This window comes from Diabrotica undecimpunctata, chromosome 6 (assembly GCF_040954645.1).
Source record: "Diabrotica undecimpunctata isolate CICGRU chromosome 6, icDiaUnde3, whole genome shotgun sequence".
Taxonomy (NCBI): domain Eukaryota; kingdom Metazoa; phylum Arthropoda; class Insecta; order Coleoptera; family Chrysomelidae; genus Diabrotica; species Diabrotica undecimpunctata.
The window spans coordinates 151,123,668-151,140,917 of NC_092808.1; the positions used below are offsets into that span (position 1 = coordinate 151,123,668).

Genomic DNA, 17,250 nt, shown 5'->3' on the forward strand with positions numbered 1-17,250 from the left:
CAATTTTATAATAAATTTATTGGAGGTGTCGATCTTATGGATTCACTAATTGCTCTTTACCGAACAGACATAAGATCTAAAAAGTGGTATCTAAAAATATTTTTTCATCTTCTGGATTTAGCTGTTGTTAGCAGCTGGTTGTTGTATCGTCGTGATTGCGATTACTTTGAAATTGAAAAGAAAAACCAGTTGCCTTTGTTACAGTTTAAGTCCCACTTATGTAGCGTACTGTTAGCAAGAACTGATCAGATCAAAAACAAAGGACGTCCCAGGCTCAGTGAAATTGAGAACGAAATTGTAAAAAAACAGAAGAGAGGACCTACTGCTATTGTACCACCAAAGGAAGGTAGGCTTGACCAAACCTAACACTGGCCAGTATTTTCCAAAAAAAAGGGAGGATGCAAAAAACCAGGATGCTGTAATACTCCTAAAGTAATGTGCGATAAATGTAAAGTTGCTTTATGTTTTACAACTACCAATAATTATTTTTTTGATTGGCATAATAAATAAGTATATAACTTAATTCGTTAGTTTTTGCTGCCCCCAGTTGCCTGAGGGCAACACTCCCAAAACTCTCCTCAAACAAAATTTTAAAAATCTAAAAAAATTACTAGATGTTGTAAATGCATATTTGAGCATATATACAAATTAAAACATTTTCTCTTAAGTTTGAAAAAAAGTCGGGCAATAGAGGGTTAAAGTTTTTAAAGAATAGACGTAGGAATAACAGTTTGAAGCAACAAAAGTTTGTTTTTTTTTTCAGTGTAATTCCTCCCAAAAACAATTAAAAATTTCTCGCCTATCCTGTTCTGTAAATTTTTTACAGTGTCGATTTCGTAATTCCTTACAATTTTTGAAGCCAAAACTGGATCCCACGATACGTTCGCTGCGATTAGGTATATGTGTAACTTTACCTTGCTTCACTCTTCGGTACCCGACAAATTGTTTTCCGCTCATCCGAGCATTTTTGGCTACATTTACTTCCCATTTATCTGACTTAGCTTTCTGGTGGTGTTTTCTCATCTTGTTCTCAGATAGACCGGTTTCCCTAGAAGTAGGTTGACTGAGCATTATTTCAGGTTCATCGGATTTAGGTACAGTTTTTTAAGTCTTACTGTTCTCCACAATTTGATTTAAGTCGATTTCATGTAGTATACATGAAGATGCTGGTAATTGTATTGAATATGTAGGCTCGAGCTCGAGGGATCGAGCTTTATATCACGATTCCATGATTTTCTTTGTTCTAGAATTCATGTTTTCAGCCAAATTGCACCATTAAACACTACAATAGACACAAAGACGGCAACTTATATGTTTTAGGTTAGAATATACATGTACTGTTGTTTAGAATTCATAAGTAGCGTACCTGATACAAGATCGAATACATGGTATTAGAACATATTTGCGAAAGAATCTGATCCGTGCTATTACAAATTTATGCATAATGTGCTAAATAATGTGTTTTGGTACGTGGGATTAGAATCATTCGGTAGAACGTGCGCAATAGACTCAGGATTAACTCATTTTGTCTAAAAATTCTCATGCTGGTATTAGAATGTGGGTAGTGATATATTTTAAATTTATAATATGTAAACCACATATTTATTGATGTCTTCACTTCAATTTCTGTGTACGCTATAAGTACTAACAGAATGCACTGAGGATGATCTGATTCAGATTGAAAACGTTATGCATTTTTAATTTTTGGACGATACTTTTAACAAGTTTTAATACAAATTTTTATATTTATTCCAATATACAAATTTGAAGTTTTTACTTCTGTATTAGTTTTTAACTACGGTTTATAGCCAACTACTAGAATTTTCCCATTAATTAAAGGTAAAAACCTAAAAAATAAATGTGAAATTTGTATTAATCTGGAATAAATAATTTTAATTTTATGGAAGTTTATACTGGCAGAAGACCTTATAAATGAGGCGCTAAGAATCAAAACGCATTCAGTCTGTAGCATTTTTTTTGTCTCTACGCTATAGGGTTTTAATTCACGTATTCCATATCTTCGACAGGCACACATTTGAATTTCAAACGAGAAAACATACTATAGGTGTCTGTTTACATTTGCCATTTGCCGCTACCAAGATGGTTGTTTATTGCCTCTCTCTTTAATTCGTTTTTTTCTTTCCGCATATAGAAATTTTAAAAAGAATTGCCTGAATTTCGATAGACCTGCGATTGGCAGATGATTTACTAAGCATAAAATAAATAAGACTCTCGACATTTCTCTTGGCGTAGGATCGATGAGAAGGCCTAGACAGCGAAAAAGCCGGTTATTGGGCCTCTGAAATGGTTTTACTGAAAATCGTTTTTTTCAGCAATGTCTAATAATACTTGTAGATAATAACACGCAGTAAAACGGTATGAAGTACAGTGAAGTATGCAGCTAACCAGTAAGATAAAGGTTAAGTTAGCGCAGATTAGTTCATCTTTAATGGTGGTAATGGTGGTTAAAGCACATGTTCACTGTAAGCTTTTACGTTCTTTGTATGACCTGCCACGGCAGTTTCAAATACGATGCTGATTTTTTTATGAATTAGACCAATGAAAAAGGAAATATATGTCATTATTTTTGTTTATTTTTCTTCTACATGTACACAGTGTAGTGTTAGTGTTTTTTTAAAGAGTACACCCCTTAAATTTTGTTTTTTTTTTATTTGAATAGCTTTTGTTTTTTACATAAAACACTAACTTTGTATGTGGATGGTAAAAAGCGAAAATGTTCTCTAACTACATATCGTGATATGATAATGATCAAGGTAGATTTAAATTTTTCATTTTTTTAAAGACCTAGCCTTTTTTATTGAGATCATCTTAAACATAAATATTTTCACTAGGTTATGGAGATAAATTAATATTGTAACATTATATAAATATGTCAGAAGGCATCAAATTGATATGGACATTTCTGTTTGTAAGATATAAATTAATACGTCCACTTAAATTTATGTTTAGTAATAAATACAGCTGGTTATAACTTTGTATTGTTTAATTTCTCTGACAATCTTCCTTTCTTTTGGGTAATAACTAAATTCTGACAGAAATTTTGGCAGACCAAGCAAGGTAAGTTGTAGCATAAATAATTTCCTTATAACTATCAAATATTTAATGTATAAGATTTATATATTGCGGCAACCATAGACATAATATGCACTATTTTATTCGTACTTTTAGTTGAACAATAGATTAAATTATTTCAAATTTATTAAATTATTAATCTCTAAAAATTTAAATTACAGTTCTGTCGTAGCTTGTCACAAATTTCTCAATTCGAGCCTATGTTTCCGTTTAAAATATGGCGATCGCTTGCTGACACACTTCAAAAGCGGCATCTGAGAGTGGACATTCTGATTGTTGTTTATTCTATGGTTTTGCTGTCCTGTTTTAGGTGTGACGTGTGACATTTCTTCAGGACGTAATTTGTTTTGTTTGGCGTCGACATTGCCTCGCTGGGTTGAATTCACTGGTACGCGTCGGTGGAAGTAGTCCTGCGGAGGATGAATTTGCGATCGATCCAATGTCTTAACCTTGTTTACGCTATTGCCTCTTCAAGGAAGGGGTACTCCTTTTTTGATGAATTTACCACCATGCCATATAAAAACTGCTAGAGTATGTAATAATCATTTCAACTGATGACATGTATGCTCGAATAATGGGAACTAGGCCTAAGTTGAAATTAAAGGATGGAGGTAATTGTTGTTCACTTAATGTAATTCTGTTTATTATCATCACACTATTTTGTAGCAATTCCAAGTAAAAGCTTGAAATCTCAAGATGTTTCAAAACAAATAGAATATCGTGAACATACAGCAAGAAGAGATAAAAGAGTAGCATTGAAAACACAAACAGCTATCATTGAAGACTTATTAGAGGTGCATTTACATAAAAGGGAAAAACTAATCTTGTAACCATTGATTTGTCTGATGTATCCGGTACAAGTAAAGAATCCGAAGAAGATATTTTAAAATGAAAATACGAGGAGTTCCTTGAAGAAAACAAAAAACTAAAAGAGAAATTAGAAGAAAATGAACAAAATTTGTGTACTACCAGAACGAGGATTGTAAAATTAAATAAAATAATCAAAGAAAAAGACATTGATAGTAAGCAAAAGATTTTGAAACACTTTGGTCACATGTTTAGTAAAAACGAAATTGAAATTATTGTGAAAAAGAAAAGAGAGCATGTTGGACGACAGAAGAAATTTCAAAAGTTTTCAAAGATGTTACCTACATATATCTAAGAAATACCCATTACCTGGAATATCAACTTTAGAAAAATGGGCTGCCCACATTAATTTTAGATCTGGTCTACTACAAGATGTACTTCAGGTGATGTATAATGCTGAAAAATCAAAAACTGAACTACAAAGAGTAACCGTCTTGTCATATGATGAAATGAGAGTTTGTGCCCAGTATGAATATCATCAAAAAGAGGCAGAATTGGTTGGCTCTCATAGGTACATGCAAGTAGTGATGGCAAGTAGATGATGCAACCGATTTTGGAACATTATGTATCAAATCAAAGAATATGGTACAATGAATACACAAGGTATGATACATAATGTTCCAAAATCGGTTCGCTTTCGCGCATGACGTAGTCAAGAACGCTTATTCCCGCAACATTTGAATGTAGTTGTATAGGAAAGACGACTTTTAATTTTAAGTTTTTTTTTTATATAATTTGGCTAATTTAATTATAGTAATTATAAAGAGATGATAAAATTATGTTATTATAATATTTAATCATAAATAAAATTTTTAAGTTAATTTAAGTTTATTGATTTTTGGTACAGTTATTTTGTTAACATAGATATACTTTATAAAACAAGTTTTAATTATCTTTTATTACACGTAAGTACAGGTTAATTAACTGACTCCAGAGTTCGATATTTCAGATGTTTAAAAAATCCAAAAAAAGGTTGTAATGAAGGTACAAAAAATTTGTACGTGTGTACTGAACTAAACACAAAATCAAAATAAATAATGATAAAGTCAAATTTATTTATGTCGAATGAGCTAGCTGGTCATCGAATATAAGTGTAGTGAGGTCACACAATATTGCACAACATTTTAAATGACATCTTTTGTAATATTCACACATAAAATTATTTGGTATTGTTTATAATAATGATAACATTATATATTTTAATAATGATAACATGATTTAACAAAGAAAAATATGTTATTTTGGAAGATGTTAAATTGATTTCCTCCGAAACAGTTCTTATTGAAAATTGCATAGCAGGCTGAGGCTACTTTCTTACAGCATAACTAATAAACCAAGTATAAAACTTATACCCAGAATAAATCAGGTATAGACAAAATCACTACCAATTAACATGGAATAACTTAGATATAGGTTATACTTGATATAAGAATTTATTCCAGGATTATACCGACCCACACCCTTGTTTAAGTCTGGTACTTACTTTACTTTATCGTGTCCGGACATGTCATTCATAAAATTTCGGCCCAGTATCGGGCTACGTCGGTTCCATCTTTGTTGGCGAGCCACAAATCTTCGAGGGTACATCGATGAGGACAGTTTCTGCATGTAAGAAGATTTTCCATATTGTGTGTTTCTCCACAGTCACAGTTCACATCATCTTGGTCGATTTTTCCCCATTTTGCCATGTTTAATTTTACTGGAGCGACCCCCGTTCTTATCCGATTCATAGTTTTCCACGTTTTAAAGTCTAGGGACTGGCCGGTCCACTGAACCTGGGGAAGAGGAAAATACTCAGGCGGTTCATCCTGCACTGTTCCAAGGAAGCTTTTCCTAGATTTTAGTCGCTTTCGTGGTGTTCGAGCTTTGTATAGGGCATGCCGCTCGTCCGCGATCTGCTTAATTTTCTCTATGTGCTCTGCAACGCCTCTGCGTGTTGAGGGTTCTGCAAAACCCGCTGCTTTATATAGATTTGAGAGTGGCGTTGGTTTCATGCACCCCGTTACTATCATGCATGTCTCATTTAAGTCTGGTATAACCTATTTTATGAATGTCAAAGTCATCAGTGACAAGAATATACTATTTTTTTTTGTTGTTTTGTGAGTAGCAATATATAAAAAAATGTGTTGCGGCTGTCGAGGAAGTTGATAATTTAATTAAATTGATGGAAAATACACGAAAAAGAAAAACTTTTAAAGAAAGAATAAATCCCTTTTCAAAATACACTGATAGAGAATTTAGAATAAAATATCGGTTTTCTAAAGATGGTGTAAGGTTTTTATAAAACTTAATAGGTGATTCACTTATTGTGGATACGCGAAGAGGCGGTTTATCCTCTACTACGGCTACTCACCGCTTTACGATATTGGGGTCGCAATGAAGTGAGTATATATATATATATATATATATATATATATATATATATATATATATATATATATATATATATATATATATGAATTGTTTTAATTACTATTTAAATGGGAATAAGCCACAATTAAAGGTTAAAATACGTTTATTGACATTTCAATTTCCACTTCGGAAATCGTTCTCAAAATACAAACATTAGTAAATTAAACAAATTTTGTTTTGTGTTACTTAGTGAAAAATTCTTCTAATAATTTAATTTTATCTGACTCATCTATATTGACAATTCAGACATACATTATACATTTTAAAGTAGACGACTTTAAAATTATATTGCCAATATTGTTGAGTTGCGTTCCTGGGACGACTTTACTTATAAGATAGTTCATTCGATTACATGAAATCAACTTTAACTTGAGAATATTCGTCAGAAAAGATCATTACATGTAATTCGTCTTTAAAAAGACAAATACATGCCATGATGAGTAAAATTCTCCTGTTAGTGATTCCATAGTAAATTATGAGGGAAAAACCAGGAAAAAACCTCATAATACTATCCCGACATTGTAAGTATTTGATCGTGCATTTAGTTTACCTTCAATAAACACCAAATTCCGATTTTATATTCTTGCTTATATTGTTTGTATTGATCTCTTAATTTTTCTCGCAAAATAAAAATTTCATTTAAAAAACTCGATGTCGAGTTGGTCCGCTAGTCTACTACTATTTACATATGCACAATATTTCCCCTGCAAAAAATTTTTAAATATCAAAGATTTGCATACAAAAAGAGTGCTTATATTATTAGTATATGTATGAAAACAAAAATAAATATTTTACCTGAATTCCTAGGAAAAGTAAAGGTTTTACACTACTGAAAATATATTTTTTATTCAATTATAACGAAAACAAAACATTTAAAAAAAAATTAGATCATTTTTTGACCATAATAATTTTAAAATGAATGTGTACGTTAAGCTGTAATAACGGGCTCGAAGTGGTTCGGGCGGTCTTGACTACGTCACACTCCTGGACCAGCTGTCAAATGTCATGCACAGTATCATACCTATGATACCAACCCATTGGCATGGTACAATGAATGAATACACCCATAGCACCCATACCCATTGGGATGGAGGATGGACATGGAGTATTCTGTGCAGTGATGCCACTCCTCACGATTTATCGTGAGATCTCACGAATTGAAGACAAATCTCACGATTGACGTCTCATATCTTACGTTTTTTAAAATTTTTAGACTGTTACTAAATCTCAAGATGAATAATGGGTACCTAATAAAATGTACACGAGAAAATTAGCATTTTTAAACTGTTCTTAGATTGTCACCTTGAAATATTCATAAATCGACTGTATTTTTATATAAAAGTGCTTGCACTACTCCAATTAATATACACAAAATAATATAAACAAAGCTTAAAAGGTTCTTTATTGCTTTGAAAGTGTAAATATCGGTCCATAAACAACTGATGTTTATGTATATTTTATCATTAAATATCAAGAATAGCCGGAATTTTGTATTAAAGGATCAACAGACCAAAATGATTTAAGTGTGTGTTTGAGAAATGAAACAAATCGGCAATTTCATATACCAATGACTTATATTTCATCTTCAATCACTTTGAAATCCTAAAAGTGCCGATAAAATGTTAAATCCTCAGAAAATAAAATTAGATTTATGTATAATATATTATACTTAATATTCTTGGGTAAAATAGGTTAATAATTATCATTGAAGTTTAAACTATAAAGAATGTTTATAATCATTGCCTAATATTGAATCGATAAATCCATAACTTGCAGTATATAGGTAGGTAGGTAATTTCCTAAAATTATATCTGATACTGGTGGTTCCCCTAAAATAGGCCCTTTTCTAGTACACTAAATTTTAAATATGTACTTTTAATTAATATATAACAATATAACGTATTTAAAATAGTTTTTTGATCAGATAAAAGGCATATATCGAGCACAGTTTAATTTAATCTTGCCCAAAGGGCAAAGATTAAATTAATCTGTGCTCGATATATGCCGTTGCTACGGCATATAACTTGGGTTGGGTTGCTAACTGTGCTAAAACAGTTTAATTAAATTTGCCCAAAGGGCAAAGATTAAATTAAACTGTACTCGATATATGCCTTTTATGTGATCAAAGTTCATTTATTTGAGCATTCAACCTTATATTTAAAATAGTTTTGTATAATTATATATCATTTAAAAACTCCCATTTCCTTCAAAATTTAACTGTAGCGAAATCTCACGATTTCTTACGATTTATTTCTTCCGATATCACGATTTCTCTTCGACTTCATCATGTGATGTGGCATCACTGTCACTAGTGTCACTGACACTGTGATCAATTGATCATACAAAATATCAGAATATAGATGATAGACGCTTAATTGATTGTACGTTAGGTTATGAGGTTTTATATATATATATATATATATATATATATATATATATATATATATATATATATATATATATATATATATATATATATATATATATATATATATATATATATATATATATATATATATATATATATATATATATATATATATATATATATATATATATATATATATATATATATATATATATATATATATATATATGATATTGAAGTGTTTTTCTCCCTGAAATAATATTCCATTAGTTAATACTAAGTTATTATTCATTAATATGGAATGTAATAAAAATATTAAAGATTCTAGAAACCAAGAAATATTAACATATATTAAATATGAAGGAGATTCTCTAAAGAAATATAACAATAAAGAAGTTAAATCTGAAATAGATGAACACCACTTTGAACGCAGTTATGGACAGGAATCTTTATTAGATGAGTATTGTTCAGATGATATTAAAATAGAAAACCATGTGTTAGAAGACGTATCTACTGAAATTAAAGATGAAATAAAAAAAGAACCAGCCAATTACAGCATTGGTAAGAAACTCATTTCTCTTCTTAATTTTTAATCATCTTATGTCATGAATGCGATATTTTACTGAAGTACTTAATAAGATTGTACCCTCTTATATTCAAATGCCCTTTGTTTTTCTTAAAGAAAAATATTCTTTGGCCTAAGGAAGAAACATCTTGAATTAGGGGTCTTCTTTCTCTCATATACTTATATTACAGTAAGGGCCGCTACTTTCTGTCCTGACTAAACCCCCGATTAGTGCAATTTTGTGAGGGGTTAACTTTAATCAGTGCTAGTTGGTACTTTCATCCCTAATTAGACTTGATCAAGAGTTAATGGTCAATTAACTTTAACCAGTCAAAAGTAGTATGATTAACAGCCATAGCCATAAAGATAATCAAGGCATTCTAACCTTACATTTATAAAATAAACTATTGCTTGTGAGTGTTTAAACTTTTATTTTTGGCAAAATCTACATTTTTTATTGACAAAAAGATATGATGAGCTTGATATCACAGCACAAGTTTTAATAACTTTATGAATTAATGCTACAGTCTGTTTTTATATAGTTGTCGATAGTAATTTTGGTGGTATACACAAAACAAGTACTGGAAGAATTATAAAACATGAAATACTGGCAAGTGGATGTTGTTGATATCAATATGTTTGTCTTTTTAAAGACGAATTACATGCTATGATTTTTTCTGATGGATATTCTCAAGTTAAAGTTGATTTCATGTAATCAAATGAACTATCTTAACGAAGTAAAGCCTTCCCAGGAATGCAACTCAACAATACTGGCAATATCATTTTAAAGTTGTCTACTTTAAAATGTATAATGTATGTCTGAATTGTCAATATAAATGAGTCAGATAAAATTAAATTATTAGAAGAATTTTTCACCAAGTAACAAAAAAACAGAATTTGTTAAATTTACTAATGTTTGTATTTTGAGAACGATTTCAAATACATACAAATCAAAATCTTTATCACTATAAGTTTTGGAAAAGTATTTAGCAAATAAATTGACAATCTCCATGCCAGAAATATTATTATAGTGCATAACAGAAGGAATATTATTCCTTCTGTAAAATTTTAAAATTTTTCAGAGAGGATTCAGTTAGAACAACATAATCTAGATATCATTGTTCTTTCACTTGTTTATAGTTAGCTCGTAATAAAGAAAAATAATTATAGTCAGCAAGTAATTGAGATTTTAGATATTTTTTATGCATTTTCTTTTTTTTGATTATTGTTTTTTTAAGCTCTGGAGAAAACCAGACAGGAAACTTTTTTGCTGAATACTTTTTCAAGAGAACAAAAATATCAATGGGAGTAGGGCACTCTCATAGTTTATGGGATTGATTCTATCAAGAGTTCCATATAGTGGAACTCCAGGTTAGTTTACCCCTTGCAGGTGGTTAATTACTTAAACACACTAGATACTCATAATTCTGTTTATTAGTTCTCTAAGTACAATAACAGATAGTACTCAGTTGACTGATGACAACACTAACTTCAACCATTCTCTGGATTCTTCATTCTTAATAATCTTAATCCCGTGATTTCCAGTTATTTAACTCACGTGCGTTTATTGATATAATATTGCTTTTACTTGTTTAATTTGTACATATTATTTAATAAGCTTTTGATTACATTGCAAATTTCACTAGGTCAGCGTGCGTCCTCGTTACAACGATATTTTTAATGTCATAAACAAACAATTGCGTCTAGCAATAATAGTTTAGTTGTTATTAAAAGGATTTTAAACTGATTTACTTAGATCTGATGCTTAATTAAATCCCGTTACAGGGCTTTGAACCTGATAGATATTTTTAGTTTTTTTCATATTAACTTTGGCCCACCATTAACATATTTCAAAATGAAATCAACGTTTCTCAATATCAATTGAACCATTTCAGGTGACTCTAGAGTTAGTCGCAGTGATTGATAACTATTTTTATTTTGTTTACCAATTCTACTCAAACTGACTATTTTTATATCAGAACCAGCCAAGCCCGACAGCATTTCCTTAGCTTCAGATGTGCCATCTTCCTCACCATCTTGAGGCATATTAAAGATCATAAGATTGCATGAAGTATCTCGCAGACACTTTATACAAAACACTGCCCTGTACCAATGTGGAACTGTAATTATTGTCGTTTTTTGTATTTGATGTAGAGGTGGTGTTTTTTATGAAGGTAAGATCTTTCTCAAGGTCTCCAAATGAGGTAGTAAAACTGGTTTTCAAACTCTTGACTTCATCAGTTACCTCACGAATCTGTTTTTAAAACTCCTCTTTTTTTGACAGTTTGCAATTTTGATTTCACTTAGTGTATCTTCTAATGCTTTAACACAGTTATTTAGTGTAACTGCCTTTTTGATTCCTGGCACGCAGTCACCACACAAATATGGCATAATTTATCCTAAGTAGACACCTTATCTCTGTCGAATTAATTCCAGTGCAATTTTTGCATAAAACAATTTTGCAAATGTCACAAGAGTAACCAAAAACTTCCCCTGTACCTTTATGAGGTTCTTTAAAAACACAGTTCTTCAAACATTTGCCACAGGTTCCTGCCATTAAGGTTATGTCAACAAATATTCAACAGAATGCCAAATGTAAACCCTTTAATAAAGATAGTAAGTCACGTCCCTGGTAGGTGGTAATTACTTATCTATCATTATTAATTTGTCCTAATTGCTTCAACTTTTTGTTTGAAAGAGAAAAACCCCCCATTGCAGTTATTGCTAGTTACAAACAAACAAATTGTTTTTTCAAAAAAGAAAGATGATCTTCATATACCTTGTACTAATTATGCATATCTTTATAAATTAGTTGTTAATATTTTTTTATTAAGTATAGTTTCATTTCCAACAAAAAAAAAACAATTACATACCAGTTCGACACCTAAAATATGACACAACTTTGAGTTAATTTAACAGCCACAATTTGATTATGATTAACTAATTGATCGCAAAATTGACCAGAAAGTACCGAAACTTATTTGATCAAGGTTTAATCGGCTGGTTTAGTAATCGCCAGTAGCAGAAAGTACCGGCCCTAAATGTTAATATTCTCACATATTTATGTTAATATTGTAGTTTTTGTATTTTATGAAATACCCAAGATATTTTTTGTTAGTTCATATTACGGCTATACTTCTAGGCTTTAATTAAAATCTGGTTACAATGCTATAATTCTCAATAAATACTTTAATAATGTTTTTTTTTTCTGAAAACAATATTGCAGGCTTTGTATCTATCTATCCTTTGATTATTTTTTTTAAGTTTAATATAATGTTGAATATGTTAGATGTGAACATTTTGTTGTAGTTTTTCTATTTATTTATTTCTTTTTATTTTATTTTCTATTTATTACTTCTTATTTTTGTTCTAGCGTATATTTTTCTTTTAGTAAAAAGCATATTCTTACAATTTGGTTTTATTTTAGCTGCTCCACAGGATATTAAAACGGAAGTTACCAAACCATTCACTGCGCCCAAAGTATGTTTGAAAACTTATACTGGTGAAAAACCTTATAAATGTGAAATTTGCAGTAAGCAGTTTACTCAGACAAATAGTTTAAAAGATCATATGAGAATTCATACTGGAGAAAGACCTTATAAATGTGAAATTTGCAGTAAGCAGTTTACTCAGACAAATAGTTTAAAAAATCATATGAGAATTCATACTGGAGAAAGACCTTATAAATGTGAAATTTGTAGTAAGCAGTTTACTCATCAAAATAGTTTAAATTGTCATATGAGAGTTCACACTGGAGAAAAACCTTATAGATGTGAAATCTGTAGTAAACAGTTTACATACCTAAGTAATTTAAAGAGTCATATAAAAGTTCATACTGGTGAAAAGCCTTATAAATGTGAAATTTGTAGTAAGCAGGTTACTAATCAAAATAGTTTAAATTGTCATATGAGACTTCACACTGGAGAAAAACCTTATAGATGTGAAATCTGTAGTAAACGGTTTACTAAACTAAGTACTTTAAATAGTCATATAAATGTTCATACTGGTAAAAAGCCTTATAAATGTGAAATCTGTAGTAAGCAGTTTACTATCCTAGGTAATTTAAATATTCATATAAAAATTCATACTGGTGAAAAGCCTTATAAATGTGAAATTTGTAGTAAGCAATTTACTCATCAAAATAGTTTAAATTGTCATATGAGAGTTCACACTGGAGAAAAACCTTATAGATGTGAAATCTGTAGTAAGCAGTTTAAATTCCTAAGTAATTTAAATAGTCATATAAAAGTTCATACTGGTAAAAAGCCTTATAAATGTGAAATTTGTAGTAAGCAGTTTACTCATCAAAATAGTTTAAATTGTCATATGAGAGTTCACACTGGAGAAAAACCTTATAGATGTGAAATCTGTAGTAAGCAGTTTAAATTCCTAAGTACTTTAAATAGTCATATAAATGTTCATACTGGTAAAAAGCCTTATAAATGTGAAATCTGTAGTAAGCAGTTTACTATCCTAGGTAATTTAAATATTCATATAAAAGTTCATACTGGTAAAAAGCCTTATAAATGTGAAATTTGTAGTAAGCAGTTTACTCATCAAAAGAGTTTAAATTGTCATATGAGAGTTCATACTGGCGAAAAGCCTTATAAATGTGAAATTTGTAGTAAGCAGTTTACTCATCAAAATGTTTTAAAAGATCATATGAGAGTTCACACTGGAGAAAAACCTTATAGATGTGAAATCTGTAGTAAGCAGTTTACCCAGCTAAGTAATTTAAATAGACATATAAAAGTTCACAGTGGTGAAAAACCATATAAATGTGAAAGTTTCTTTAAATAAATATACGGCAAAAAACTAATCGGAAGTAAAAACTTCAAATTTGTATATTAGTATAAATATAAAGATTTTTATTAAAACTTGTTAAAAGTATGGTCCAAAAATTAAAAATGCATAACATTTTCAATCTGAATCAGATCATCCTCAGTGCATTCTGTTAGTACTTATACCGTACACAGAAATTGAAGTGTAGACATCAATATGTGGCTTACATATTATAAATTTAAAATATAATGCGACCCTAGATCGACGACATTCATTCCAATACCACGTAAAATGTAACGATTTTTCAGGTGAGCAAAAAAAACTGAATTTGTGACATACATTCTAAATAGTTTTATTGCATATTCATTTATAACGTACTTGCTTTTTATTGTTAGTAATAATAAAATTTCTAAAGATAAGCTTTGGTGTCTTTTAGGTCACTTACGCGGTATTAGAATTATAATTTTATTTGATACGTGGTATTTTAGGTTTGTTACGTCACATACACGGTATTAGAATTATTCATACATGGTAGGTCTTACTTATATAATAATTGCTGAAATAAGATTTTAAATATAACGTATCGACGAACATCACCCAAAAGCTCTGTGTTGTTTTAACGTTGGGCATGGGTGACATTGTAACCTCGGAAACCTTTTTTGGATGGTGCTAGAAAGGTCACCAATGGAGACACTGCGGACGGCAGCCAGATGGTTGGTGGAGAGCGAGTCGTGGGTTCGAAACTAGCTTTTGGAACCGGGAATGGGTCCAACGGACGAAATAAGTAAAGATAGGATAAGAGATATAGGAAAAGATACAGAAATAAACAAAAAGATAGATGGGTAAAATTACCAAAGATACGATAAGATAGAAATAGGCCGCCACTTAATTTTTTTTTTGGGTTTAAGGAGGAAATTAAGAAACCTTAGAAAAGAAAAGTGATAAGGAAAGATATTTTGGTTCTGAGACCATATCCAAGGAAAGATACCAACAGTTAATTATTAAATAAATTTGGTCAACACACTATATAAACAAATAATAAACATATTAGGTGGACTCCGTCCATCTACTTACCTACGACACTTAATCGTCCTGATCTTTCTACTGGTCAAAGGTAAAAAGGAAATATTCAGAGTTATGGTTATATCAGGAAACTTGTTAGGAGTCGACAAATAAAATACATACATAAAACAAAAACAATATATTCAACAACACAATGATGTCGGTAGCTGAATATACATACAAGTAATAAAAATACACCATCAATTATGAAATGGTGGTGTACACATAAAAATAAGCAGTAATATGAATAATAAGTACCTTTACAAATACAACAATATAATAATGCCCAGGTTCAATTATCAGCGAAGAGAGCCTGATAGTGAGTAAGAAAAAATTCAACCAAGGTTGATTAAAGGTCTCTCTTTGCTGTTTAATGTTCATATCTCGAGACACTAAATTTCTTAGTAGCTGATGGAAAGTTCGTAAGAAAATATTGAATGTAAAAATCAGTAGTTACTCTCAACTACAGGTGAAGACATGGATGAACTTAGATTCGCCCAGATGATTGAAAAAAATATGATAGAATACCATATTATTTGCCCAGATAAGATAGATAGATGGTTTATTGGTAATAAATCAATACAAAAGTATTTTTTACAAGTCAAAGATAAAATATGTCAATATAGTTAATAAACACATAAATATAAACACAAAACATAGATACAGTGTTTTAAAATATACTTACAACAATTACAACAAATTAAAATCGGAGGTAAAATACTCCCCATATGTAAAAAAGGCATTCACTATAAGGTAACGCTTAATTTTCGCCTTAAACTAATGAAAATTAAGAGCTTTTATTCTAGCTGGCACTAAATTATAGAATTATATGGCTAAATACCTTGAACCATTTCTGGATCTCTCAAGACGGCTAAATTCTGGTATAAGATCTGTTATAAGTTAAATCTGGTGGGATACTTGTGAAAATCTACATGCGCATTGTATTGACTAAGATTTTGTTTAATGTGCAACAGACACGGCATAATGTCACAAGGTAAAGTCAAAATTTGTAAAGCTGTAAAGGAGTTTCTACAGTCTGCTCTATAACAGAGCCCAGAGATAATACGAACACACTTTCTTTGTTGTGCAAACACTTTATCAATATGACAAGAGTGACCCCAGGAGAGAATAGCATATGTCAGATGAGAATGAAAATTACTATGATATGCTGTTACAATAGTTTCCCTGGAAGTCACCTGTACAAGGTTCCTAAAGAGGAAAAGTTGTCGGGAAAGCTTTTTCGATAGATTAACTATATGTTGTTCCCAGGTTAATCCTGCATCCAAATATATCCCCAGAAACTTCGCTCCGGTTACACATTGTGGTAGAGCAGCGTTTTCAACGCAAGTGTTATTTCTTAGAGTAAAATTAACACTTTGTGATTTAGAGTTGTTCAAAGAAAGACGGTTAGTTAAAAACCAATTGAATAAGTTTTTTTCAGATGTTTGGTAATCAAGGATGTCGAGTTCAGAAGGGTGATAACTTGCATAGAAAGTAGTGTCATCAGCAAATAAAACAGTGTTAACTGTTTCATTTTGAGGGTACACTAGATCATTAATATAGATAAAAAATAATACTGGACCCAAAACCGAGCCTTGAGGGACACCAAACAACAGAGATTGTTTTTGAGAATCACACTGGTTTAAGTGAACATATTGATCACGATTTGATAGATATGAATCAATTAGTTGAATAGCATCACTATGAAAATTATAATAAGGAAGTTTTCTAAGCAGAATACTATATGTGACTCAATCGAAAGCCTTAGTAAGATCTAAAAACGATGCAAGAGTATCAAGATATTTTTCAAACCCTTTCAAGACCTTGAGGCGCTAAGAATCAAAACGCATTCAGTCTGTAGCATTTTTTTGTCTCTACGCTATAGGGTTTTAATTCACGTATTCCATATCTTCGACAGGGACACAGTTGAATTTCAAACCAGAAAACATACTATAGGTGTCTGTTTACATTTACCATTTGCCGCTACCAAGATGGTTGTTTATTGCCTCTCTCTTTAATTCGTTTTTTTTTCTTTCCGCATATACAAATTTTTAAAAGAATTGCCTGAATTTCGATAGACCAGCAATTGGCAGATGATTTA

At 30.6% G+C, this 17,250-nt stretch overlaps 1 protein-coding gene across 1 annotated transcript; it reads left to right on the forward strand.

The window, feature by feature from the left end:
• Positions 1-8,956: 8,956 nt before the first annotated feature.
• LOC140444111 (uncharacterized) lies at positions 8,957-14,113 on the forward strand. The gene is made up of 2 exons (XM_072535779.1): positions 8,957-9,301; positions 12,733-14,113. Exons 1-2 carry the CDS (start codon positions 9,037-9,039, stop codon positions 14,103-14,105), a joined length of 1,638 nt encoding a protein of 545 aa, XP_072391880.1. The 5' UTR covers positions 8,957-9,036; the 3' UTR covers positions 14,106-14,113.
• The last annotated feature ends 3,137 nt before the right edge of the window (positions 14,114-17,250 follow it).